The 27,194-nt window shown below is 40.8% G+C and overlaps 2 protein-coding genes across 4 annotated transcripts in view; both read right to left on the bottom strand.

The window, feature by feature from the left end:
• Positions 1-1,882: 1,882 nt before the first annotated feature.
• NSUN3 (NOP2/Sun RNA methyltransferase 3) lies at positions 1,883-18,057 on the bottom strand (the record flags this gene model as incomplete). The annotated part of the gene is made up of 6 exons (XM_082219762.1): positions 1,883-2,150; positions 10,742-10,863; positions 11,812-11,966; positions 13,396-13,739; positions 15,339-15,448; positions 17,926-18,057. The coding sequence occupies 6 exons, from the start codon at positions 18,055-18,057 to the stop codon at positions 1,889-1,891; spliced, it is 1,125 nt and encodes a 374-aa protein (XP_082075888.1). The 3' UTR covers positions 1,883-1,888.
• Positions 18,058-18,757: 700 nt separating this feature from the next.
• Positions 18,758-27,194, bottom strand: part of ARL13B (ARF like GTPase 13B) — a 38,811-nt gene continuing 30,374 nt past the window's right edge. The window contains exons 8-12 of one of the 3 annotated variants that reach the window (XM_082219757.1): positions 26,553-26,808; positions 24,664-24,780; positions 23,333-23,404; positions 22,186-22,229; positions 18,758-20,321 (exon numbers count right to left, since the gene is read on the bottom strand). In XM_082219757.1, coding sequence (XP_082075883.1) covers positions 22,222-22,229; positions 23,333-23,404; positions 24,664-24,780; positions 26,553-26,808 — 453 coding nt within the window. In that variant the 3' untranslated portion in view covers positions 18,758-20,321; positions 22,186-22,221. The remainder of the gene's footprint in view (positions 20,322-22,185; positions 22,230-23,332; positions 23,405-24,663; positions 24,781-26,552; positions 26,809-27,194) is intronic. The other 2 variants (XM_082219756.1, XM_082219758.1) reach the window with 2 other exon arrangements.

The following is a 27,194-nucleotide window of genomic DNA, read 5'->3' as shown; positions in this document are numbered from 1 at the left end:
GGTTGTTTCACTTTGAATATCCTATTTTCTATACCCAGATACTTGGTTAAATTGGAAATGCTAATTGTTGCCTTAACATCAGTTCAGTTTTGTTTTATGATGGAGCTGTTAATTAATTTATTGATTGTTTCTATGGATTCTGTAATATTTGTATATTATTTTCGGCATGCTGCTATTATTTTATTTCATCATTCCCTGCTTTAAAATTGAAATATTCAGTGATGAGCGGGTGATCAATACTGAAGAAATAAATATTAGTATTGTTTTGCAATAATTCATAAATTATGACTGGACATTTGCTTGAGAGTGCCATTTCTTCATCCTCTCTTGCATTCAGAATAGAACTAACATTGCTTTAGACAAGCCATTTGTTCAGGATTGTTTGTACCAGTAATTATGGCTGAATTTGCGTAGAAATGCTCTTGTAACACTGTGTGGCGGCTACTGCCATTTGTCATCCTAGTTTCATTTCAAGTATTTGTTTTGCAGCTGCCAGATAAGATGCATTTATGTCTCCAAACTCCATGCCAAAGCACCACATTTGCTTGACAATCTGCTGTTTTAGAGGCCTTTCAACACAATCAACTCTTTCATTGCATATTCTGACAGAGGTAAAAGCAGTAACAATAAGCTGGTCTCCATGTGTCATCTACAACCTCCAAGGGAGGCAGAAAACAATCCTCTAAGGGAACAAGTTACTTCATAATAAAACTGATTTTGTTGGCACATGACACAGCTTCACCATAAAGGGATGAATTCTCCATATAAACCAGACGCTGACTTTTTAAAAGTGCACAATGATATGCATAATCTGGTGCGATAGTGGAAAATAAAACGTTAATAACTTTAAATCAGTCTCTCATTGTCCTGAAAACTGTTCCAGCAACATGGCATCTGAAAATCACAAAACCCAAGTTACTTCTTTGCGTGCAAAAGAAATGCTATCCAGTGGCTGAACTTTCTATTTAACATACTTACTTGCTAATAAGCAGTCGAAAGTTAATGTTTCTAGAGCTAGCTAAAGAGATGCCTGCTCAGCAACTTTTCTCGGTTAAATGAGGTTGATGGCGGCTGTTTAGGATTCACTGAACATCCTTGGAAATGGAAGGTTGGTGAAGCAATTCCAAAACAAGACTATTTTGGCAAACCAAATTTGAGCTCTGTAGTTGAGCAGAAGGATCTTGGGCAAAAGGGATTCCAGTTGTCACTATTTGCAGGGTGCGGGCGACACTGCAGTATAGATTAGTGCGATCTAGGTGTTAACTTGCTGTCCACTGCTCAATGTGTGCGCAGAACTAGAAGATGCCACCTGAATATCCAGCTCTACAATTCTATGATTCTAATACAAAGTCTCCATTGCTGTTCTCATAGAAAAATAGAATTCGTAGCAGGGGTTTGTTCCTGAAATGTTCCCGTTTTGTGTAGTGAGGTGCTGTGAATACATGAAACAATTGCTTCCATCTTTTTAAACTGCTTGCTCTTAGTGTCATCCTGTGTTCAAATAAGTTTCTACATGCAAATACATTTTAACTGGATTTAAAATGAGTGCTCAAATTCTGACAATTCCGTTACAAGCTACAAGCAAGTGCACACACATGGCCCACAGACTAGTGAACTGGGTGTTTTTCAACATGCTTAAAATTCAGATTCGGAATTGGGGCAATTACTGAAAACACATCTCTGCATGTCCCATTGGGCATCCCCCTGCTCCTCCCCCAATCTTCCAATTGGGTAACGAAATAGAAAAATGGAGGGGGATGCTGCCAGCAAATAGAAGAGATTGGATTTCAATCTCCTGTTCAGGTTTTCACTTCAAAAAGCTGTTGCCCCGAAAAAAAGGATTGGTCATTATGACCTAAAAGAACTGCAACCACAAGAAGAATATCAATCACATTTTCTTTAATTTAGCTACATACATTGGTCCCCAAGCTTTCCCCCTTTCTGGAAGTACTAGAAGTTCATGCTGCTGGACACCAGAAGCGAGAGTGAATTCCTGGGATGCAGAACTGGCCAGGGCGCTCATATCCACTGGACAAACATTGCTGCAGGAGTCGAGGATGTGTGTTACGACATCACTATTCTCCGCCTTAGAAAGAGTGCATGTGGAATAAACCAGAGATCCTCCAGGACGCAAGGCTTTAATTGCAGACCTGTGTGCAAGGAACAGGAAATGTTGAGTTGGATTGATTCAACGTATGCATTTCAAATGAGAAAGCCTTATAGCAAGAGCCACACTTTCTGTGGACTGGACATTGCCTAGCTTATCAGCAGCAAGTCATACACTTCTTAACACGCAACTAAGGAATATAAAATCCGATTTAATTATATTACAGAAACCATTAGTGTGTTATTTGAGAAAATACTTTTAAAGTCTTAATTTTGTATCATTAAATTTTCTATTAGAATAGCATTTTGGGGTTCTTTTTATTATTAGCAGCATCGTGTTATACCTGTGATGCTGACTGTGCAACTGCTATAACTAGATATGCATACTAAAAAATGAAGTCACATGCTCATAAAAAGTCCTCATTTGTGTTTGCAATTAGAGTTGTTAAACATCGATTATGGTGCATCTCTTTCCAAAACTCACACCCAATATTGCTTTTCACTAGAAACTCGCCTTTTCATTTCGCCATCTTACAATGTACCTATTTTGAGGGCACCAGCTTGCTTAAGCAGTATAGCATTCTAGGGCTCAATGGGCAGACTATCCACATACACTCCTGATGCAGGAATATTACATATCCTCATACACTGCTGTTATTGGGAATGGTATTACATACTACTATTTAAATTGTGCTGTAGAATATGAGGGAGAAGGTCAAACTGGCTTCTGTGTATCAGAACTTAGCCAAATGATAAACCATCAACAAACGGTTATACAGTGTATTTGAAAGTTTCAATTTGTTGAAGAGTTGTATTGAACAAAAATTTCGTAGCAGTAACCTGCCAACAAACTGGGAAAAGACATCACGTAATATAGGCCATACTCTTACATTTGGCTGATTTGTGCCAATGGCACTAAACTACTTTTAGGGAGAAGTGCTAGAAAGGACAGGGAGATGGAAGGAGGCGGAAGAAAACATATCTGTATCCTGAGTCAAATCCACACCATATATTTAAAGCCCATGGCTTCCTCCTAAAGAATCATGGGAACTGTAGTTGAAGGGTACTGGAAACTGTAGGTCTGTGAACTACAGTTCCCAGGATTCTTTGGGATGGCCATGTGCTTTAAATGTATGGTGTAGATGTGACCCTAATCCAAAGTAATTTAGTTGCACTTGTTTCTCAGTGATTTCAATGGAATACAAGTTGCAACTACCTTGGGCCACTGTTCTTAATTAAACTTAAGCACAACCAACTTTCTTGAATCACCCCTTTACTTCCCCCACAGACTGTAATATGGTAATAATACTGGTCAATCCTACAGGGATTCTTTAAGGATTACTGATATAAAATGTGAAGTGTTTTAAGCACTCTAGGAAAGGGCCATGTAAATTATACGCAGCATTATTATGAGTTTAAGCAAGGCTCAATTAATCGCAAATTTAGCACCAGCTCAAAGAACGAAGTTGAACACAATCAATCACAAAGCAGGGAAGTTGAAGAATGTGGATTTAAGCCATGGATATAAATGGGACAATAAACATTTTTTTATCCCAAGCGCTCTGAAGACTTAAAAGCTGTTAACGCATTCTGAATATCCTTTAAAGGCTTCCATTAGCAGTAGCTGGAGAGAAAACAAACACGAAAGGCAAGAAAGGGGGGGGGAAAGCAAAAGAGAATATAGGAGCAATAAGTATCACTTCAAATTCTCAGCAACTTTGAAAAACATTTTAAATGTCAGCTCACCCCCCCCCCAAAAAAAAATCTTTTGTTGCTAGGAGTTGCCAAAAATCAACTCCTTCTCATAAGGGCACATTAAACTTTGTGATAGATTGCTATTTATTTGCTCTTGGTCTGTCTCTCTCTCTCTCTCTCTCTCTCTCTCTCTCTCTCTCTCTCACACACACACACACACACACACACACACACACACACTGTATAGAGAGATAGGCATACATACATACATACAGATAGGGCAATAGAGTTGGCACAGTCATTCACATTACAAACTCCACTTCCTCAGCCCACTCCTTGAGAGACTAATTACATGTTCTTTATCCTGTCCCTAATTTATCCATTGTTCGTATTAAAACAGCAGCAAAAAGAGAAAGCAAAAATTCCAGGCTGAGTTATGAGAGATTATGCTGTACTTCAACGCTGCCATCTCGTGTTTGCTATTAGAAGTTGTTTTCTGAGAATGCCGGGCTGCTTCTGATCAGCAGAAAAGCAATCCCCTCTAAGCCACTCAAGCAGCCAAAATCACATTTACTTTCATCCCCACATTCCTTCTTATGAAAGTGATCATAGATTTTGTTTTCCTTTTAAAGATCAACCTGTCCTAGCCACATCACAGTCACTCCACTTACATTCCCCAGTTATTGTAGGCTTTCCCCTCCCATACAAAATCAATCCGAAAAGGCCAGAAAATCCCTTCTGTATCCACAATATGCAATTTATCATATGCCTCTGAAGCGTGGCAACATGCTGGCATGGGTGATGTGCCAAAAACAGTGCCAGAAAGCGTCATACATTTCTCACCTCTCTTTATGGAGGTGATGATAGCTCCTTTTGCATAAAAATCAGCCAAAAGAAAAGAGCATTTTAGGTTGAAAGGGATATATATGAAGTTGAAATATTAGCTGAACTGTTATCATTCACATAGCCATCCATTGTTTTCATCTAATTTTTGTTATCCAAAACAGACCATGCCTGGGGAGGGAGGGGGAGAGACAGAGAGGCTGCAATCTTGATTAACCTCTACATTTTAGTTTATCCAGCTGGCATAGCTACAATATTGCTGCCCTTAAAGCCGTTGGTCTTAAAAGGGTGTATAAGAAGCTCTGTAACTTAGTGTAGCTTTTCAACCTATGAAATGAAAAAGAAAGATTCTTCCGTTTCCTGGGGGAGGAGGGAAGCATTGGCAAAAAAGGGGGGCTTCTGTGGGGAATCTGTCGCCCCTCTCAGTTTACAGAGTTCTACAGAGATGGGAGTGTGCATGTTGCGAAAAGGATTTGTGTATGTGTGTAAAAAAAGAACGAGGCTTTGAGGGATGCTGCAGGTCACTGTGGCTAGGGCTGAAACCCGACTGACCATATGAGTTTTAGCTGCATCATTAAATTTGCATACAGGTTGCAAAGCATTGTTTCTGAAGTGTTGTTCCTTTGTCATAATGGCAACAGAAGAGGCATTCATCCCTTGCATGAGAGAAGGGGGAGCGCCTCTTATAAGACGGTGCTTATATCCAAACGTACATTAAATTCCAAACCTAAGTCCAGTCTATATATCTTTTATCTGGAGCACTGACAGCATTCTTGGAAATCTGGATGGTGGCAAACCAAGAGAGGTATAATAGACCCAAGGGATAGAAAACAAATACTGAAAAAATTCCCATCATTCCTGACTGCTGGTCATGATGAAGCTCATGGGAGTTGTAGCCCAGCAACATCTTGAGGGCATCAAATTGGCTACCCTCGTAACACACTATGAGCCAGAGTCAACTACCTGGTCCCAAGCAGCAGAAACCCATATAAGTGCTTCTGCTAGGGCGATGGGGCTTCACACTAAATTTCTCTACATTGTCCAAAATTTAGTTTGAATGGGCACTAAAACCCAGCACTCTCTCGTAAGTAGTGCAAGGTGAAAGGAAAAAAAAAATATGTATTTTGAAAACATGGTTGATGTATCTTGTAGCTATTTGTGTTTTATTGTACATCACCCTAGGATCTTAGGAAGGTGATTAATGCAATGAATTAATAAATGTTGCTCCACCCCTTCTCCTAAGAACATGCCCAATTAACACTTGGCCATGCCTGCCTTTAAAGAAATGAAAGATTCAAAGGAACATCTGATATAGACTACTAGATTAATATTCGTAACTCCAAACCACACAGAAACTGGTGCCATACTTTGTCCAAACTATAGATAGAAATATACCTAGAGAAATGTTTAAACGATCACAGCAGTACTTTGTGCCTGACTGTACATCACTCACTTCTCCCACTGTGTGTTCCAGCCTTGCAGCCATTTATAACATGTGGGAAAAAGTAAAGCTCTAAATTACTGTGATTCTTTGATCAAAATGAAGTGAGCTGTTAGGTCCATTTGCATGGCATAGGAAAACCACAGTCTGGCTACCAGTGCTATGCCTCAAATCTGTGCTGTCTCACCCTCCTTCTTTCCCTTAGTTCCAATTCACTCCTTCACTTTCTGGTCTCCAATAACTTTGAGGTTACTATAATGCCCAAATTTAGCAAGCTACGGTTACCTGCAATCCAGACCCGGAAGCACAGTTGAAGCTAGCCTTCTTCACGGCCAACTAAACACCGAGGGCTGTGAGCATGCCAGCCCTTCTTGACTGTTGCTAACCTCAACAAGTGAGAGGGCTATGTGAAGTGGGAAGCCAAATATCACACTCGCCCTCCAACAGTCCCTCCAGCCAAACCATGAGCTGTAACCAAAATTTGTTTGGAAGAAATGAACACAAGCTCAGGGTTGACTGTAACGCTAAGCCAAACCACAGCCTAGACCTGGTTAGCGCGGCAGCAAGACCCAAGGAGAAGAAGAATGGCGGTGATTTTCACTCCAGGACATTAGCCCTTAGCCAGCGTGTTAATAAGATGTTAATGGGTAATAAACCACATGGAGTGATCTCATGCACACACATAAGCTGTAAAATCCCACTGTTTCAGAGTCTTGCTGATTCATGGCAAAACAGTGAAATGTTATAGTATTAATAACTTACTTTTATTTGTTTTAGCCAGAAGGCATAACAGAAAAGGGATGTATAACAATGGATTAATCAATGCATTTATTGTTTTATTTATTTATGAATAACAAGAGGTGGACGGCTGAATTAATATTCAAAACTATAGCAGAAAAGTTATTGGTTTGCAGCTGCTATTGCTGTAGCCTGGTATGCTTTCATCAAACACACAATTTCTCTCTCTTCTAGACAGCAGGCCCAATTGGATTAAATGTGCTTTGGGGAGATGGGCAATTTTGGTTTGTTTGGATTTTTCTCTACCAACAAGGTTCCTGCTGTCAAGAATGTTCCACTTCAGCATTATAATCTGGAATGATTTATACAAATTTGCAAAAATTTCACTGAATGATGTATGCTTCCTTGAGCCAGGAGTTCACAAATTGGATTTTACATGTCAAATATTGGAAAGAGAAAACTGAAGGAGGTCAGTGTTTTAAATGTGATTGATTTCTCCAAAGGAAATGGGTGACATGATGCATTACTGCAATAAGACACTCATATTTCGGTTATAAATCACAAGCTTCCTGTAGACCTTTTCTTGAGGAAGTCATGCAAAGAAAAGGGGGGAAAACAGTCCCCAACCTTCTCTTGTGCTGCCATTTATGATAGCGTTCCATAAAGAACACTACTTTTAGGAAAACAAACTATTTTATTTCTCTCTCAATTCATCCTGACAGCTGGGATACTTCTGAGGTGAAACATAGCACTGCATTAAAAAGCTTTAGTATTTGATCAATAGCCATAAAATAATATATAGCAGGAGAAAATGAATGAGGAAGAGGGGGTGAAATCCTTGCTTAACTCATTGGCCTCCTCTTTCATATAACCTTATCATATTATATGGCTCTACATTTTACATTTCTAATCATTTCTACTTGCCTCAGTAAAACATAAGGCAAGGGCAGCAGTATAAGCAACAGTAAACCAAATACACCTAATTCAAGCCATGAATTTTCCTGATAGATGAAAAACCTAGAATACATTATTTGGAAAATTAATTTAATTGTATGGGTTTGGCTAGCAATAACCAAGTGCTGATGAAAGTTGCAATCCCACATACAGTAAATCAGGATATTAGTCCCACTTATTTTGATGGTACCAAAGCAGGAATAATGTCCTCTGGACCCAACCCACTTGTTTTAATCAAACGCGAGAAAAAAAATCCTTCCTGTTAATTGTTTATCTATTACAGCTCCCTCCTCCTCTTTCTTGAGGATTTCTGGGAATTCTACTTCTGAGAGTTGGCTAAGTATTCCACACACAGCCTAGATCCCCACCCTCAAGATTTTCAGCACTGTACAAACCAAACTTACGATTCCCAGATCACCTACAGCAGGCTTTAACAATGAAAATGGCCTGAAATGGGTTCCTGTTTATAGTGCAGGTCAACACTATCCAAGCCCAATGTTTGCTGGAAAGAGACCATGTAAACACCACTACTCTCCTGCTGGCCTCACGATCTTGCTAGGAACACCGATAAAACACAGCACCAGGGCTATACATGGTATCGTATAGGGTCCACTGGGAGCATTTGTGAGTATGCTCTTAGGGTAAGATCCCAGCTGGAAATGTCTCCTCTGGATAGAACATAATTTTTCTTTATGAAGAAGCAAGTGAGCAGTCAAAGTTTTTTTTTTAAAAAAACTAGAATGCCCTATTGTAAAATACAATGGTACCTCTGATTGCGAAAGGGATCCGTTCCGGAGGCGCGTTCGCAACATGAGCAGAACACAACCCGCTTCTGCGCATGACGTCTTTTTGTGCGTCTGCGCATGTGGTGAAACCCAGAAGTAACCCTTTCCGGTACTTCCGGGTTGCCGCGGGACACAACCTGAAAACGCTCAACCTGAAGCAAACGTAACATGAGGTATGACTGTATGACACATGGAATACTATGGAGTATATTCCATATTACAAAGCTGGTTAAATTAAAGTATTTGGTAAGAATTGGGAATACAGTGGTACCTCTGGTTACGTACTTAATTCGTTCCGGAGATCCGTTCTGAACCTGAAACTGTTCTAACCTGAAGCACCACTTTAGCTAATGGGGCCTCCCGCTGCTGCCACGCCGCTGCCGCGCGATTTCGGTTCTCATCCTGAAGCAAAGTTCTTAACCCGAGGTAATATTTCTGGGTTAACGGACTCTGTAACCTGAAGCGTATGTAACCTGAAGTGTATGTAACCCGAGGTACCACTGTAGTAAGATAAGTAAGGCCTTTCCCATATGAACCTGATTAGATACAAATAAGCAAATCTGATCCAAGTTTTAAAACCATTTTTTTCAGTTAGAATTTGCCTTGTGCCCCAGCAAAACCATCCCTCTCCCATCATAGCCAGTTTTAGAATTTATGTTGAGTGATACAGATTCTGCTTCTGTGATCATTTTGAGGCCAGCTGCATCTATAAATGTTTGAAAGACATGGACCCTCATCTCAACAGGTGGCCAGACTTAATGGCAATTTCCCATCAAGGGGCTTTAGGTGACCCCCTTCTTCTGTTTACAGGAAGATCTTTCCGAAATGTAGTGTTGAGAGTTGCCTGAAGCCTCTTCGTGAGCAGTCAGCCTGAGCGGCTCATAATCTCGGCCAGCTTGGTTGAACAAGAAACTTAAGAACCCATTTACAGGGTTTTGCACAGAATATAACAACTAACAGCTTTCTGATCAGTGTGCCGCCAGTCAGAAGGTTGGCTAAGGAAAACATGACTCTGGAAAACAATCAAACCAGAAATGTGGCCACAAACCCTTGTCTACAAATCCAGAAGTGTCAACAGCAGCTTTCTTGGTTTAGAAGACTTGACACTTTTGTTATGTGCCAAAAAAACAGGGAGAACAGCGATTCTGTTCCCTTTGATGCATAATGATGCAGCAATTTCAGATAGAAATCAGATAGAAAGCATGAGATTGCTTTTTATTATAATGAAACAGAAAGTGTTGTGGATAATTCCAAATGCATGATCAGATGGTGACCAATGGTGGTTCCCCTCTCCTCCCCTCCCCATAGTACGTATACATTTCCTGCTTAAATGCGGGTATTATTTGGAAACTGAACAATCTACAATGGACAAAACAACCCAAAACCAACTCTTCCTAACAGATCTGGAGGGGATTAAATCCTAGGCTGAGTCTAGAAACATACCCAGCTTACCTGAAATGTCAAGAGTAATGCCCTACCACTGCGGACACCAAGAGAAGGGCAATGGCAAAAAAATTAATGCAGCAGCCAATGTTTTATGCATGTTAATGGTGCAGTGTGCTATTTCACATTTTGGAAACTGCAGGGTCAGTTAGACTCTACATGCCATTCTTGTAGGTGTACATACTTAACATTGTGGGGTACTGTTGACCTGCTGACTTACAGGCAACAATATTGTTATACTGGAAAAGGAAAGTTCTCAATACAGGTGCAAATGGTCTTGCATTTCATACCTTCACTCAGGTAATGTATTTTTTATGGCTTTCTTAGGATACATTTGTACCCCAAACCGTACTGAGGTGATAAAAAATTGTATTATTTTTTCTACGGGTAAAGAAAAAGCTTTTTGAAAAAAAGGTTTAGGAGACTGTGTTGTACTGAAGCACATTAAAAGCTAAGCAAGCGCAAACTTGTTCCTCTGCCTCCTGTGACTGTCCTAGTTAAAGGCCTATTGCTCAGCATGAAGAGCAGAATCTCTCTCTCTCAACCATGCCAGTTATTGGGAGACGACACTGTAGCTGTATGCCGTCTTAAATGATGACTGGCTCTGTGTGGCTGCATATGGAGAGGATAGTATATGGGTCAGACAGACACCGAGCCTCAGAATACAATTCAGCACGTCCTTCAGTGCAGGGCTGAGCGTTATTGAATTTCAGTCGTCTTCCTTTGTGTTTCTTACCTTAGCAGCTGTATCTGTATAGCAGATAATGCCTTCCTTTGTGCTAATCGTAGGGTAGCCTGCTGGGTATCGGAACAGAATAACCAACTTCTGTCATTTGAGCATGGAGCATCCACTAGTACCTGAGTGACCAATAGCAAAGTAAAAATAAACTGAACACGGAAACTCTGGACGGAAAAATCTCATACAGTGGTACCTCGGGTTAAGGTAGGTCCGTTCCGGAGGTCCGTTCTTAACCTGAAACTGTTCTTAACCTGAAGCACCACTTTAGCTAATGGGGCCTCCTGCCACCGCACGATTTCTGTTCTTATCCTGAAGCAAAGTTCTTAACCCGATATACTATTTCTGAGTTAGCGGAGTCTGTAACCTGAAGCGTATGTAACTTGAAGCGTATGTAATCTGAGATACCACTGTACTGTGAGAATACACCCAGGGACAGTGCCATCTCCCTACAAATCAATATTCCCCCCCCTGCATTTCAAGCACTACATATATTTTATTCAAATGCAAACATTTATGGAAATGCAAAACAAAATTGTTTATTAAGAAGTTACTAAACCAGTTTGCACAAAAGGTATCAAAGCAGCATACAACCATTAAAAAAATAAAGCTTCACAAAACTATGTAAGAAATATATACACTATACACTACACTAATAATAAATAGCGAGCCCTTATGCTGGTGCTCAAGGGTCCTCAAAAGCTTGGGTGAGCAAGAACGTCCTCAATTGCTATTGAAAACTCAGAACTTAGAGAATCATATAGCTTGAAAAGGCATACTTGTTTTTTAAATATTATAATATTGCTGTGTCTGCCGCCCTGTGCTCCTTCTGGAGCAAGGGTGGGATATAAACTGAAAAAATGATGTTAATATCAGTGCCCTGATGAGAGATCTGATGGAACCCTCTGCGACCCAAAGGATAAATGCATAATTAATAAATTACAGTTTTTATCTTCCTATTTTATTGAAGAGCCATCGCTGAGAATTGTGATATCCCTGAACTGAAAAGGGGTTGATGGGAGAATGAGAGAGTCTGAGCCCCATGAAGCTAGCAGCCATGATAGAGATACCTTATCGAAGCCTTCAGGCTGAAGATTTCCAATTTGCCTTCCATCCAACTGTGAAACAGTAATGAGACTCATCAAAGATTCTGGGATGAAGGATTCTAGTGTCTGCTTCAGCCAGCGTGATCTCAAATGGTCATACTCATTGCAATGCAGAAGCCCTAAAGAAACAGAATCTCAGATAAGTTAATACATGCAGTCAATTTGCCACTTGTCCCAACAAACTGGCCAAGGTGGCATGCAAACCAGACCATCAGAACAATCCCTGTGAAATCGGAAACCGAAGCTAGAAGTAGCAACATTATCTCAAGAATTAGGACTAATTTAAAAACACACACATCAGCATGTAGTGGAGACACAATCAATTGATTGGTCTTGCCCATTGACAGATGATTTGACAGTACACAATACGAGGAGTGGAACCCATCACTGCTGAACAGTGATCTAGCCCAGGGGTACCCAAAATGTGGACCACTGCTTGGTCCACGAGCTTCATTCAGGTGGTCAATAGTGGGTCTGTGGATTTGTGGTTGAAGACAGGAGACAGCAAATCCTTCACATTAAATATCAATACTGATTTTAATTGTATTTCACTTGCTTCTTTTATTTTTCACATTGCATTTTACTGCATTACCATTTGAATTCTATGTAAGAAATTAAAGAAGCAATAAAAACATAATTTAAAAAAATCATACAGCCCTAGCACAGAGCATTACAATCGCTACAACACAGAGAAAAAACATTTTCAAGTTGTTGGGTGGGAGATGGAGGTTTGGGAACCACTGATCCAGCCAAATGGTCGAGCAGTCTCTTCTGGAACACATATATTGACAGTAGTATAAAAATATTGTAAGAATTGCATTTGGTGGCAAACTACATTATACTCCATGTGTGTGCAATGAAGCATCTACTGTCCCTTTTTTATTGCAAAGCACCCACAGGAAGGGATGATCTAGGGTTATGACAGGACAGCATCCTTCACCAGGTCTGAGGACAGCAGGCTAGCTTAAGGGAGTATAGGATGGGGTATGTGGCCACAAAGTCTTGTCCTCCAATCAACTTGCTGCTGCCCCTCAAACACCTGCAGCTTGAGGCAGCCTCCCCAGTCTGCCAAATAGTAGTGCTGGCCCTGCTAATCCTCTTACATTCTCTTTTCCTTTTCAAGTGCCTCCTGCACTCAACAAACTGGGAAGCGTTCTTTTAATGTATCAGCACCTCGTGAGCATCCCAAGGTTGCGTTGTTTCCCTCTCTAGCTGACCCTGCAAAATTAGAGTACCAGGGTATCACAAAGATGATGTGAAAATATCAGAGGACTGCAGAGCACTTCTTTTCATGTGCCTTCAGACTAATGCACAGAAAAATTGGTGTCAGGCAGCAAGGGCATAATATGCAGATTGCGTTTGAAATAAAAATTAGACAGCTCCGATTCCAGTTCCTGATGTGCTGGGTTTTGACTGCAATAGGGAGGGGAAAGGATGCCGCAAGAGCTTTCTTAATGAATGCCTCTGAATAACCTGCTTAATAGGTTATTTAAGCAATCTAGCAACCAATTTGTGTGTTCTAATTGGTTTAGGAGTGCAGTGGTTTACCTGGCCAAGCATACTGAAGCGTTGCTATCGATTTACCCCCTGGAGCAGCGCACATATCTAAAACCTTCTCTCCATTCTCAACTTCCAGGGCCAGCACAGCCAGAACTGACGCTGCATTCAGCAGGTAATATTCTTTCAGTTTGCCAGCTCTGTGTTTCTGAGCAGGGAACCTTCCAGGACTGCTACTGATGTAACACTTGAGTGACTGCCGAAAACAGGACGAAGTTTCCGGGAAAATGAGGCGATAGCCCTTTAAGCGCAAGTCATTCTCCACTTCAGAGGAAAAACTGAATTTATTAAGGAGGACAGCATACTGCCAGCACTGAGGTGTTGAAAGCGCTTGACTGGAGATTAAAAAAGAAATATACATGTTACACATAGGCATGCACTGGGATAAGAAGACAAAAGTGTGTCAGCATCAGGAAAAGGGGGGAGGAAACAGCTCAGCACCAAGCAGAGATTTATGCTAAAATGATGGGCTACAGTTAATTTGCAGACTGCATTACATGCAAATGCATTTCCATCATCACCATTTGGATCAATACACTGAACAAAAGGCTACAGGAGGATAACATATTGCACCTGATTTTTAGTCTGGAATGAGTCACTCTTAGTGTGCGTTGGATTATAGAAACTGCTTTTGAATTTTTCCCTGATCACATGATTTATTTTCTGTTTTCTGTGGTATTACAGGAGAGTCAGAGTGGTGTAGCGGTTAGTCGTGATGGTGAAGACATAGGTTTGAATGGCATGAAGCTTTCTGGGTCAGCTTGGGTGGGCAAGTCACTTTCTCAGCCTCACTAGCTGGCCACTGGGAGAACAGGATGCTAGACTGGCTAGGCCACTGGCCTGATCCAGGAGGCTCTTATTATGTCCTTAACAGCACACGAGAGTTTGAAGTAAAGCTCAGGGAAATTTCTAAAATGAAAAGTTCTAGGCTGAAGTCAGCCTTGTTCTTCTGTCCCAGAAGCATTATTCCAGATGTACAGGTTAGCTTGCATCATCTATAAACAAAGAAAAGGCATTGTGCAAATCCCCAAAGGCTATCTTACATTGCAAGAGGCATTTTTTTAAAAAGTGCACAGCTTAGTCCTAGCTGAGCAAACCCAGACAAACATAGAATTTAGTCCATTTGTCTGTATTAAATAGAAATGTTCCTGTGTCATTTGCATGCATACTAGGCTTTCTGTGCCTAATTATGAACTCTTCTTTTACATTAGGGATGGCCAACTAGCAGTGAACGGGTCATATCAAATCCCTGGGACAATTCTTCCAGTCCTTGGTGATCCAAATTTAATCTTGGTGATCCAAATTTAATCAAATGCTTACCCATAATTTCATTTGCAAGGGAAAACAACAGTAACAATGTTTTCAAGTTGTTAACAGTTATACTCTACATCTTATTATGAAACCAGAACACCGATGAACTGCTATGTGAATGGTGTGTGTTTTTTTTGCTTTGAAAAACAAGGTACGTATTCCTAAATAATTAGATAAATAAGGTACATGGCAAAATGTACTTTCAGACCCGGACTACTCATGAAAAATAGAGCAACATGGTGCCATCCAGATGTTGCTTGACTTCCATCAGAGATCTGCAGAGTTGGAAGGGACTCCGATGGTCATTCTAGTCCAATCCCCTGCATTGCATCCTTGACCACTGGTCATGCTGGCTGTTGCTGATGGAAGTTGAAGTTCAACAACTGGAGGGTACACGACGTTAGCCCGTAAAAACCAAGAACTTTGTCATCCCCTTTTTATGTAGTCATCAGATTTGTCCCCCGCCTTCTCAGTATAAAAGACTGAGGGAACAGAAAGCACATTTGAAAACTCAAACCTTTGCATTAGTTTGCATTCTGAAGAGCTATGTTTACTGTAATTATTTTATGGTGCATTGAACAAGGGGGGAGGGGGGGGGGAGAGAAAAGAAACAGAAAATTGACCTGATTGAGTTCCACACTTCTCCCAGCTCTTTGGAGTATTGTTTCTCAAAATGACTGAGAACAACTTGGCATATTTTCTTTTGAAGCTTTGTTTTTGATTTTTTTTCCAACTTGGAGAGAAGATGACAAAAAAGCATATATGAATACCAATTACCCAAAGGCTGTACTGTACTTATACTTTAACTCTATGTGGAACAGTTTAATAAGCTGTATTCTCAACAAGTAACTGATGTTTCTACGCCAGCATGGATTCTTAAAAGGTTAATACAAAAAAATTGTGAATAAGTTCCCCTTCCACTTCACTTTAAAATAACTGTATTCCAACCCCACTTACCTAGGAGAGGCCTGATGAATTAAGTAATGCTTAATTCTGAGTAGACATGCTTAAGATTTCACTGTAAGTTGATTATTATTACTGGCTTGCTAGTTGCATCTTACCAGGAGGTTTCCCCTCCCCTCCCCCCAAGCATCTTACACTACATTTACAAATATAAAAATGCAGAAGCAACAGTAAAAAACCTCTAGAAAAATGCAAACGCAGCAACAAAAACCTCTAGAATAAGCAAGCAAAAGACTGTTTCTTCCTGCCTGTCCACAGAACCAGTTCAAAATATTTTGCAGCCTGAGGCAATTTGTCCCCAATTCCATGTATGGAAGCTGACAACACTGGCAACAGAATGGCATCATTCACTGCACCTGGATGTGTGTGTGTGTGTGTGTGTGTGGCTCTGATCTCCAGCAGAGGGAGATCAAATGTCAGAGGCTCAGGAGTGCTAAGGACACTTCCCTCCTCCAAGTACTTGCATCTGAGGTGACTGCCTCACTCTGCCCAACAGCAGGGTTGGCCATGCTCAACCTCAGCCTTTGTCAGGAAGGGCTGAGGTCGTTGGGCCCAAGTCCTCAATGCTGCATCATCCATACAAGAGCCAGCCGGTGAGATGACAAGGCAGCTTCCCCTTGCCCAAACTTCCTTGCTGGACCACAAGCGGCAGGAGGAAGCAGTACACATACTACTGCTCTCTCAAGGATGCATCACGCCCAATCTTTCCAATCCTGGTTCCCCAAGAAAATACACACAGAATCCATCATTTCTACTTACTTGCTTACCCCCACCCTCTCTCTTGAATGACAGTTAGAGCAAATGGACCTCTTAAAACACCTGCTGCCAACAGTCTGCTCATTATCTCCTATACCAGCTGTGCTAACCGGGACTGATGGAAGTTGAAGCGCAAAGCATCTGAAGGTCACCCGACTGGGGAAAGGTATTCTAGGCAGATAATCAGATGCCTCTCTCCAGTTTCTCTTTATCTTGGGGGGTGAGGTAAAAGGATGGAGGCAGAACCATTGTGGTTACTAGGATTGCAAGAAACAAGGCTCGGGGGAAATCAAGCTTCAAATCCCCACTCAGCCATGCAGCTCCCTGGGTGACTTGGTCTCTCTACCCAAAATTAACTAACGGGCTTGAAGGGGAGGATAAAATGGGGAAGGGGAGAACCAAGGAAGCCACCTCGAGCTTTTTAAAGGGAGGATATAAATGTAATAAATAAACATGGCTGGAGTTGGAACTGGCTATGCCTGAAGATGGCTACTTAAAATACCATCTGCAGATTTACTCTCCACTCAGACCCAGTTGGGAGACAGGTGGTGGTGAACTTATCAGAATTCTGTTCCCCATCTTTTACTGTGTTCACAGAGATATATAAAAAAAGAAAAACCGGCAGCTGCATTTCATCAGTTGTGAAAAAAGATCTCCCAGTTCTGAAAGGGGAAACCATTTTAAATGCCCCCTTAGGGCAGAAGAATCAACATTTTGCTCGAGCAGGGCGCCTCAACCATAAAACAGCAGCCGGGGATGGGGAAAGGGCTTCAGTTCTTTCTAGTTCAGGCTGCCCGAGAGCGGCTGTGCAACTTGGTATGAAATGAATATTGCAGGGTGGGGTGGACGCTGAAGCTCAGTAAATAAGCAAGCAGCATGCAGCAATCCAGTACTAAGGTCGCCTCTTGGAGACGGGGCCGATCCTGGGTCTCCTGGCAAACCTTTCCCCTTACCAAACAACCCTACGCGTCTTAACCCCTTGCTCGGTCGCGTAGAGACGCCTTAACGCGCACGCGGGAAGGCCGAGCTTTCCGTTTTACGCGCGAGGAAATCCTCTGAAAGTCTCCTTCGAAGTAAGCCCCAACCGCAGCCAAGTGAGGAAAACGCGCAGGGCTGCAGCTTTGGAAACTCTTAATGAAAGACCCACGTGCAAGAACAGCAGCAGCGCCTCGCCTATTTGCTACGACGCGGGGTGGGGAAAGAGGGGGGGGGGAGGCACGAACACCAGCTTTAAAATAACGGATGGGGCGGCCCTTTAAGGGGAAAAGAAAAAGTTCTATCGAGTCCGGAATTTGGCGCTGCATCTTTCAATCTATATTTTTTAATGCGTCTACAGCTGCTTCCAGCTTTGAAACCCTTGCGAGAAGAGGGGAGGAGCTAGCGGCGCGCGGCCGGGAAGGCTCTGCTTTGCGATTGGTTCCCGTAGCGGCCAGGAAGCCCGGGCTGCGCCTTTTTCCCTGCTGGAGGAGGCGACGCCCGCTCGGCGCTCACCTGCTCCTCGGCCGAAGAGTGGGTGTCTCTCCGGCGACAGACGTCTACCCAGCCGCGGAGCCGCCGGGCGAGCCGGCCCAAGCGCCGCAGCGCACGCATGGCGCCCCGTGCCCTTCGCAGCGGAAATGGCATCGCCGAGCGCGCCGGGTCATACGAAGGGCGGGGCTGCAGCCGCTCCTCCCGCGGCTTCGCAACCCGCTGGCAGCAGGGCTTCGAGGACCATGCAGGGGAGGGAATCTGTCTCCCGACTTGGGGCTCGAAGCAGCGACCCGGAGGGGAAAGCAGCGTGGTGCTGGGCTGGGCAGGACAGTAGCTCCCTACTTCACAGGTTGTTATGGGGAATTAAAGGAGGATTAAGAATGTAGGCCACTTCTTGAGATCCCTGGGAGAGGAGAAAATGCAGGAAATAAATGCTTTTCAAAATGCTGTCATGCTCTACCAGCACTTTGGACAAAGCATGTTTTTATCACAAAACACTGTTAAAATACCCCCCCCCCAAAAAAAAAAGACAGGATTATCCTCAAATGTGGTAAGAGCTGGTCCTGTGGTTCCTTGCTTTTCCCAGGCAAGGGGAATTAATCAGTGGCTGGATAACTTCTACATCCACATGCAAATAAAATTTATATTCACACAAGTTTTAAGTTAGATATGGTTGGACAGTGTTCTCGAAGCTACCAGCATGAGTTTGACCAAACTGGGAGGCAGTGGAAGACAGGAGTGCCTAGCGTGCTTGTGTCCATGGGGTCACGAAGAGTCGGACACGACTAAGCAACATATTTAAATGAATGAAATTTACAATTATGCAAAATTCACAGAAGTTGACAGTCAAATGTGAGGCTTCAACTGTGTCAGTTTTATTTCTGGTGTACAAGGTATTCTCTTTAACTGATATCCAAACACACATAAACATAGTACCAAAGAAATATTTTCATGTTCCTTTCCTGTCCAGTTTGTTAAAAGTTTAGAAATACATTGACAGAACATGACAGTTTTCAGAGCTCCAGAGGGCTCCAATAGGAGATGAGACTTCTTTATTCACTTTAATGCTAGTGTGAATTTGTACCCACTGTGTACAAGAATATTCAGAGCTGCCCATCACACTTAAATGTACAGTGGCTTCCCTGATCATATATTCTCATATGCACAAATCTGAACACAAAAGTGTGAAAAAGTACCATTTCATCTTAAGAAAAATGCATACACACTAAACCTGTGGCCCTCCAGATGTTATTTGACTGCAACTCTCAGCCAGCTGCAAAGTGATGGATGACAGAAGCTTTAGTCCAACAGTATCTGGAGAGTGACAGGTTCCCAATTTCTGTAATAAGTGATTTAATTTAAATTAAATTATTTTCAACTTTTTATTGCTTGTAGTTTCCATCCTTAGACCTTGGGGCCTTTGTTCTCAGATAATTCATTTTAGGTTACTATAGTCAAAATCAAATGATTCCATGAAGAAAACTCTCATAATTTTGGATACAATTCCATTTGTTGCACAAGAGCAACACAATCTAAGAGGAAGAAATGAAAAATCAGTTCCAGGAATGGTCGTTGCACACAGACTATTACTAATAATCTGTTTGAAATCTTGCCTCCAGAAGATAGAAATGGTACTATTCCAGGAAGTCTAGCTGTGGTTCACTAAAGACATGAGTACAACATCCATTTGCACTCACATTTCTTCTTGGCGGATCAGAACATGGCAAAGTAACAAGACAATTTGTGAGGCAAATCACATGCAAGAGTGAAGTGCTGTGAAAATGAGACATTCTTAAATATGTTCTGCTTATGAATATAGCTATGGGCTTTAATATTTCAAAATAGTTCTGTTAACCAAATAGTTCTGTTAAAACAAAATACTAGAAAAATATAAAAATAGTTAAAATGTACACTTTATACCCCCCCCACTTGAACATGCATGTATTTTACAACTCCCCAAAAAGAACAAAAGAAAAAGTCTCCTTGTTGTATTAAGCCAAACTTAAAAAGAGTCTTTGCACGTGCACAGTTAAGTTGCATTTGGTCTTGAAAATGTTTTCTTCAGGATTGCAACCATCCTTTCCAGGAAGGAAAAAAAGTGTTCCATTTCCCAAGAGTTTTACTTATGTAAGTTCTCTTGTTCCACATTAACCCTGAAGAAGAATTGGTGAGTCAAGAAGGAAATAGGATTCACGGCTGAGATATCAAGGCAGCCTTACTGTCCTTGCCCAGCAATGTTTAAGAAAAGCAGGTGTCTCTGGAAACAAGAACACAGTGTCTTATACAGGTCTTCCCTTTACACGATACATGCTTCTTTAAAAACTGCCACATGACTGTTGGTTAAGAAATTACTTCATGGGTATCGCTGTTAGGTCTTTGCCGTATAGTCAGTGGAGGCAGCGGCTTTCCGTAGAAATCTAACACATATCAGAAAAGAAACCAAGTTAATATATCAAATGCCATATATCTAGCCATTCTTTTGAAGAAGAGGAACACCAATGTCTGCTGGTTTATTAAGTATGGGGGCATGGCAAAACACAATACTCAAAAGGTATACCTTTGCCCATAATTTTTTAAACCCATATTTTGCAATTTCTCCTAATGACATTATTTTGTCATGAAGACTTGCGGAAGAAAAATGGTAACGCTTGAAACATTTCACACCAGCAGATACTTTGTCTACAGGTAATGTATTCCAGCGAGAAAAATCATAGTATGTTAAAGAAATATAGGAATGGGGTCAAAACGTAATATGAAGAAAAAAGAGGGGACGGAATTGAAAACTTGTCTAACCTGAATTGTTGGGGTGATAATTTTGATTATATACACAGGCGCACCCCAAACTGTTGCTGCTGCTATTTCCCCCAACTGCTTTATAGTTAGCCATGTGAAGCCCACACTGACCAGGAGCAATGAAGAAAGGGAAAGGAAGAATTTCAAGCGACCATTCAACTGCAGGGTTCCTCCCTCTCTTCCACTGTTTTCCACATCAACAAAGTTAGCTACAAAGCAGCAGCAAATGATAGTAGGGGCTTTTAAGTGGACACCTTCAACTGTAATGTTGTCCAGACACACTAGTTCCAGATTTGCTTGTACACTTCTGAATAGTCATTTGGGGAGTTCTTTTTTTAAGACAATACAATATGTTTCCTAAGATAAACAGGATTTGGAAAAGGAAAAAGGAGACACCCCACCCCGCACAGCCAAATTAATAAATATAGCTAAGGGAGAAGGAAAACATTCATCTTTACACTCTAAAAAAATCCATGTGTGAGACATGCAAGCTTAATACGTGCAAAATTATCAAGTAAGAAAAAGAAAACTATTGGTTTATGTGCTCAGCAGGAAAGTGAGAGGGCAAACAGGAAAAGTGCATGCAAGCAGCTCTTAAGATATTTTTGAATCTGTGGCACCAAAAATAGATGGTAAGCTACATACATCTTACGCCCCCTAGTTTTGATTCAGTTTGTCAAGTTAATTATTTTTTCATACATGACGTTGCGTGATGTTAAGTATTGTCATAAATATTTGCTACATAGTTTTCTCTAGTAAAAATATACATGAATCCAATGGCTTTTCTTTCTTTTTTTGCATAGGGGAGTTTTTAAAACGGTTTGAATTTTAGGGAAATTGTCTCAACATCCCCAAAACCTTGTGCCTTCCAGATGTTTTTAATTACTATTCCCATCAGCCCTGACTGGCCATGCTGACTAAAGGTGATGGGAAGTGTAGACCAAATCTTCTGGAGGATTGATGAAGTCTGTTGTTTCTCCTGACGCTGAAAAGTATTGGAATTCGGGCAAATGCACACTTTCTAACAGAAGATTCTAAACTTTCATTAGTGCCCATAGTAGCATCAAAAAAAAGCCATGGTACATGGCTTTTGTTTGTTCCCAGATTCTGTTTTATCATCACAAATCTAAGTTGTGGGTCTTCGTTAATGAAATGCGGACAAGAATGCAAGGAACTCAGTGACAGATAAACATTATTAACTGTATTTCTGAGAATCAAATCTATGGGTGATGAATACCATATGCATTCTTGTGTCAGCAATTCACCAAGGTGAGTTACCAAGTGCAATCAGAAGTATTTCTTGCATGAGAAGATTTTCCATTTTGGCTCTACACATCAGAAAGAGAGGGAAAGTCGCTCCGTTTTGGGTCCAAGGATATATATATCTCTTTGATTTCTATTCTCATGCTCCAGCCACAAATCGGGCTGCCTTGTTTTGAGCAAAGGGAATGAAATCAGTAAATGCAAGTCCTCCACTCTCCTCCCTACCTCTGTTGTTCTCTCTTTTCTCTTGCTTTCTTCTCTTTATACTCCTTAAAAAGAAAGATGCATTTTGTTACACAAATTTGTGGAAAGGCATATTACGTAACCGTTTCATCACAGTGCAAAGTATTTGTGCTTACCACTACAAGTATTAACATTTTTTTTTTTACTTTTTTTGAAAAATAATAGTTCTGCAAATGTATGAAGCTGCTTTCATCCATCTTGGTATCTGAAGTGTGCATGCACACAAAAGCTCATACCAAGAACAAACTTAGTTGGTCTCTAAGGTGCTCCTGGACAATTTTTTAATTTTTTATATATATTTCTACTGCGTCAGACCAACAAGGCTACCTACCTGAATCTTCATCCATCTTAATATTACCTATTCTGGCTTGTAGCAGTTCGCTAGGACATAAATCATTTGCAGCCTTTTCTAGGGGAAATCCTTTAGAGATATGAGGTCTGGTCTTGTATATACAAGGCATGTGCTCTACCACTGATCTAAGGGCATCCCCATTTTTTTGAAATATTGCTCAGTAGAAATGCTTAAGCAATGAGGATATGCTATAGCGCAAAAGCATCTAGATGTATTTCACAGGTCTTGAAATACTTTCCCTCCATAAGTCATCTGAGAAGAAGAAAAGGGCAGCTGAATTTTTAAAAGAATCGGTTCATTTATTGTAGAATCAATGAGATTTAGAACAAAGGTCTATTTTAAAACAGATTTATCCCTACACCCCACCTGAGCTTTAGGAATTCATTGATATATGTAAAGCTGGCAATATATGCAATTTGTTTCATTTTTTTCCTCTGGTCTATACCTAAGTACATATTTAGTATTATATGCAATTGGATCCGTTACCACGGGGTGCTGGTTGCTTTATTTGTAAATCATGGTGCAGGGGCACACCAGAGACCAATTTGTATTGAAGCAAACAGAATGAAGCAAATACTGTATAAGCAAGATGCAGCCCACACTTTGCTTTAAACAGGAGAGGGGGAGCTAGAACAAAGAATGAGCTCTTTTCAAAACTTGAAAAAATATGCTATTAAAGCTGCACATGGTTAGCTGAAATGAAAGAAAAAGCCAGCATGCAAAATGGAACAGGGTTCTGAGGAAAACCAACAAATTTGTGATCTCCTCTGAAATTACCATTACGACGGGTTTCACCAAGAGGTTCAAGTTTTCGAATTCTGTTAACTTTAGTAGGAGTTTCCCAGCCAACTACAGGAAAAAGAATATCAAAGAGCAACACCAGATTGTCAAACAGAAATCTACTGATGCAAACATTCATCTTTGTGAAGATGGAATGTATTCATTCATTCATTCATAACCCAGAAAAGGTTACACGCATATATTTAAAGGCAAACAAACAACATATCACCGAGACAATCAAAATATGCAAATTACACAATCTCACTGAACATTTTCCTTTAGGTGTCAGTGGGAACCAAACACAACATGTCTGCAGAGACCTAGGGTGTTGGGGAGAAATTCATAATATAAATAAACTGTGCATTGAAAATTCCATTTTAAAACAAGCTGCCAGGGATGAGAAAGAACGTAAGAACAGTCATGCTCCTTTTTAGTTGCTACTAATGACAAGTACCAGCTGTAATGGGCCATTTAATCCAGTTTTCTGTCTCTAGTGGTAACCAGCCAATATTTCTGGGAAACTTATAAGCAGGGCATGGAGAGAAAGAGATTCCCTATATGCCCACAGTCATCAGACTATTTCTAATCTGTGTCACTTTCACATCTGTTCACTTATTATTCATTCTGTCATGTTTCCCATTAATCTAGGATTATTATTTTTTAAAGGGCACAAAGGCTTGTATATTCCTTCAATTTCAATTCAATATCTCGATATGGCTTTCACCAAGAACTGTCACCAGAATATCTGGGAAGTGGAAAAAGTGGTGTTACATTAGCCCCAAGAGTTTTGAATCAGGTCAATTATTGTCAGAATTATGGGAATGGAGATCCAATTCCTCAAGCATCTTAATTCCAGGAGTTGTAAAATGATGCTCCCAACTATCTCCCAGTGTGTGCTGGGTGGGGTGGGGGGAATCCCTCCTAGCAAGAGTATTGTTCACTCTGGAATAAAATCCAACAGCGGCAGGTTTATTCTTAAAATTTCCTGCATGTTACAATAATAATAATAATAATAATTTTTTATTTATATCCCACCCTCCCCAGCCGAAGCCTGGCTCAGGGCGGCTAACAACAATAAAATAATACAACATTCTAAAATCATTTCATTATAAAATTAATTCAAATCAAATTGATGGCAACCATTGGGCTAGAGTTCTGTGAAGATTGCCAAAGGAGGGAGTCAAGCTGTGCCCTGGCCAAAGGCCTAGTGGAACAGCTCTGTCTTACATGAAAAAAGCTACGTGAGATCTATTTTCCTATTATCTGAAAGGTCACGTGAAATGGCCTTTTTGAAACTGACATACCAGTAGTTATTCATGTTTACAAACCTGGTGCAAGAGGTGCTACTGGTGTAGGATTCGGGGAAACCGTCTCTTCCGTATTGACTGGTTCTACTCGATGACTCCTTTTCAATTTTAGTTTCTTTGTTTTCTTTTTGCTGTTCTCTAAAGCAAAACACAAGCAACACTTGCAATGTAGCATTTGCATCTAACCAACTCTAATGTTTACTTGTTCGTTTAACAAATAGGTATCCCGCCTTTCTATTTTCAGAATGGCTTATAGTTTCCAAATGGTAAAAACAGTGTAATCCTTTGAAACGACAATCAAATAAAAACAGCAAATAAAACTGCAACATTAAAAACGACCTTATCAGAAGTTAAAAGGCCTGAAAAAAAGTAAAAAGTTTTCACCTGGTACTGAAAGGACATCCACATGGACATTGGGCAAGCCTCCCTGGAGACAACCATTTCAAAGCTGGCTGTTATAATCAAGAAGGCTATTTACAGTTTTCGCTCACCTAAGATAATGGGAACATCTTAGGGAGAGCCTCCAAAGAAGCAGGCCAATCTGGGAATACCTGACTATTTTCAGGCTAGCCTTCCCTACCCTGGTGCCCGCTGAATATTTTGTTCTACGGCTTCCAACATCCCTGACCACAGACCAGAGTGGAACATCCTGATGGAAGTTATAACCCAACATCACCTGGGGGGCACAATGTTGAGGGAAGGTTAGTTTTGATTAAAGAGCCTCTGACTAACAGCACAAAGCAGAACGCCCCACCAAGGGTGTTTAGGATTGCATGGTAAGACTTTTGACTTTCCCTGCTAATTTCCATCAGGCAGGATGAGCAAGGTTCCAACTTCTAACCAGAATGACCCTATCAATCCAATGCCTGCTTGCTCAGAACAAGCACAAGTGAACTCTGTGAAATATACAGTGGTACCTCGGGTTAAGTACTTAATTCGTTCCGGAGGTCCGTTCTTAACCTGAAACTGTTCTTAACCTGAAGCACCACTTTAGCTAATGGGGCCTCCTGCTGCCGCCGTGCTGCCAGAGCACGATTTCTGTTCTTATCCTAAAGCAAAGTTCTTAACCTGAAGCACTATTTCTGGGTTAGCAGAGTCTGTAACCTGAAGCGTATGTAACCTGAAGCATATGTAACCCGAGGTACCACTGTATAGAGAATTGAAAACTTATTTTGGGGTTGTTTTATTATTATTATTATCATCGTCATCATCATCATTCAGAATAAAAGATAAAATTTTACTGTTCCCATCTGACGGTATGGGGAAAGGTGAAGTTCCATTGCATGAGTGACTGTCTGCTTGCATGATGTTGGGATGTCATCTTATAATAAGTTAAACTTATACTGTTACAACTTTGCCGTTAAATAAACATGGCAAACTTTCATCATAACGTACTACAGAAACATATTGCATACCTATTATCCAATTAAAACAGTCCAATCTAAGTTTAAGAGCAACATTTGTAACATGGTATCATAACTGGAACCCATCAGCTTATGAAGGAATTAAAAATAAAAACCCACTCAACAAGGGCCCCCTTTGTTAACAAAGATGGAGGATTTAGAGCAGCTTTTAAACCCCCAACCCATTCACTTCATCTCTGAGCTGAAAATTACACTACAGTACGGAAGCAGGAATCTCTTATGCCATTTATCTTCTGCAAATGAGGTAAGAACCCCTACATTTCTCCCAAATCCTGTTTAATCAGAAGCAGGAGGAAAAGGCAGCTATCCTGCTGGATCTTCACTTCTCCAAACTGTAGTGCAAGTGAAAAATATTTCCTTCCTTTCATCCAACCATTATGTGCATGCTAGAGTACATGCTAGAGAAGGGGAGTTGTGGCAAACACAATAGAAGCTGGCTAGCAAGTGAAGCCAGTGTTTATATTACGAGCATGAAACTCAACCCACCTATTCCAGAATTCAAAGTGGCATTATCACCAGAGTCAAGACTTTCTGAGATTTGCTGGTCATTCTCATCTTCATGTTCCAAACGTTGTGTTAGTGCAGATTTATAGTCTTCTACCAATCTACTCTCATTTGATCGCTGGCTGTTCAGGCTCCGAGTGTCCATTTGCTCCTGATCTGTTTTAGGTTTCAAGGCAATGGAAGACTTCTCATTTTCCTCCCGCTGCCTCTTCTTTTCTTGTTCAATTTTCTTTTCATTCTAACAAAGCAAAGAAAAAAAATGCAATTTTTGTAAACCAGCAGTGCAGACATGAAATTTTGGGGTGGACAGTGGAAAAGTCAGCAAAAAGAAAAACAAACAAACAAACAAACAAACAACTCTGCAAGGATCAGTGAAAATATTATATTATTATTATTATTATTAAAATCATTTGTAGCACAAACTAAGCAAAACGTTTTATAATTGTTTACATTCAGCTCAGCAATAAATCTTCAGAGAGAGAAAGGGTGCCTCTATTTGAAGCGAGTTCACAGTCAGCCTAGATTTTTTATTAATCTCCTAGGTAGCACACCATCCTTTCTGCTAGATCATAGATAATCAATAATATAAAATGAAACTTCAGATATAGAAGACTTAATCTCTGA

This window comes from Podarcis vaucheri, assembly GCF_965113315.1.
Source record: "Podarcis vaucheri genome assembly, chromosome: 4".
Lineage (NCBI taxonomy): Eukaryota > Metazoa > Chordata > Lepidosauria > Squamata > Lacertidae > Podarcis > Podarcis vaucheri.
This window is presented reverse-complemented; position numbering and strand designations above follow the sequence as displayed.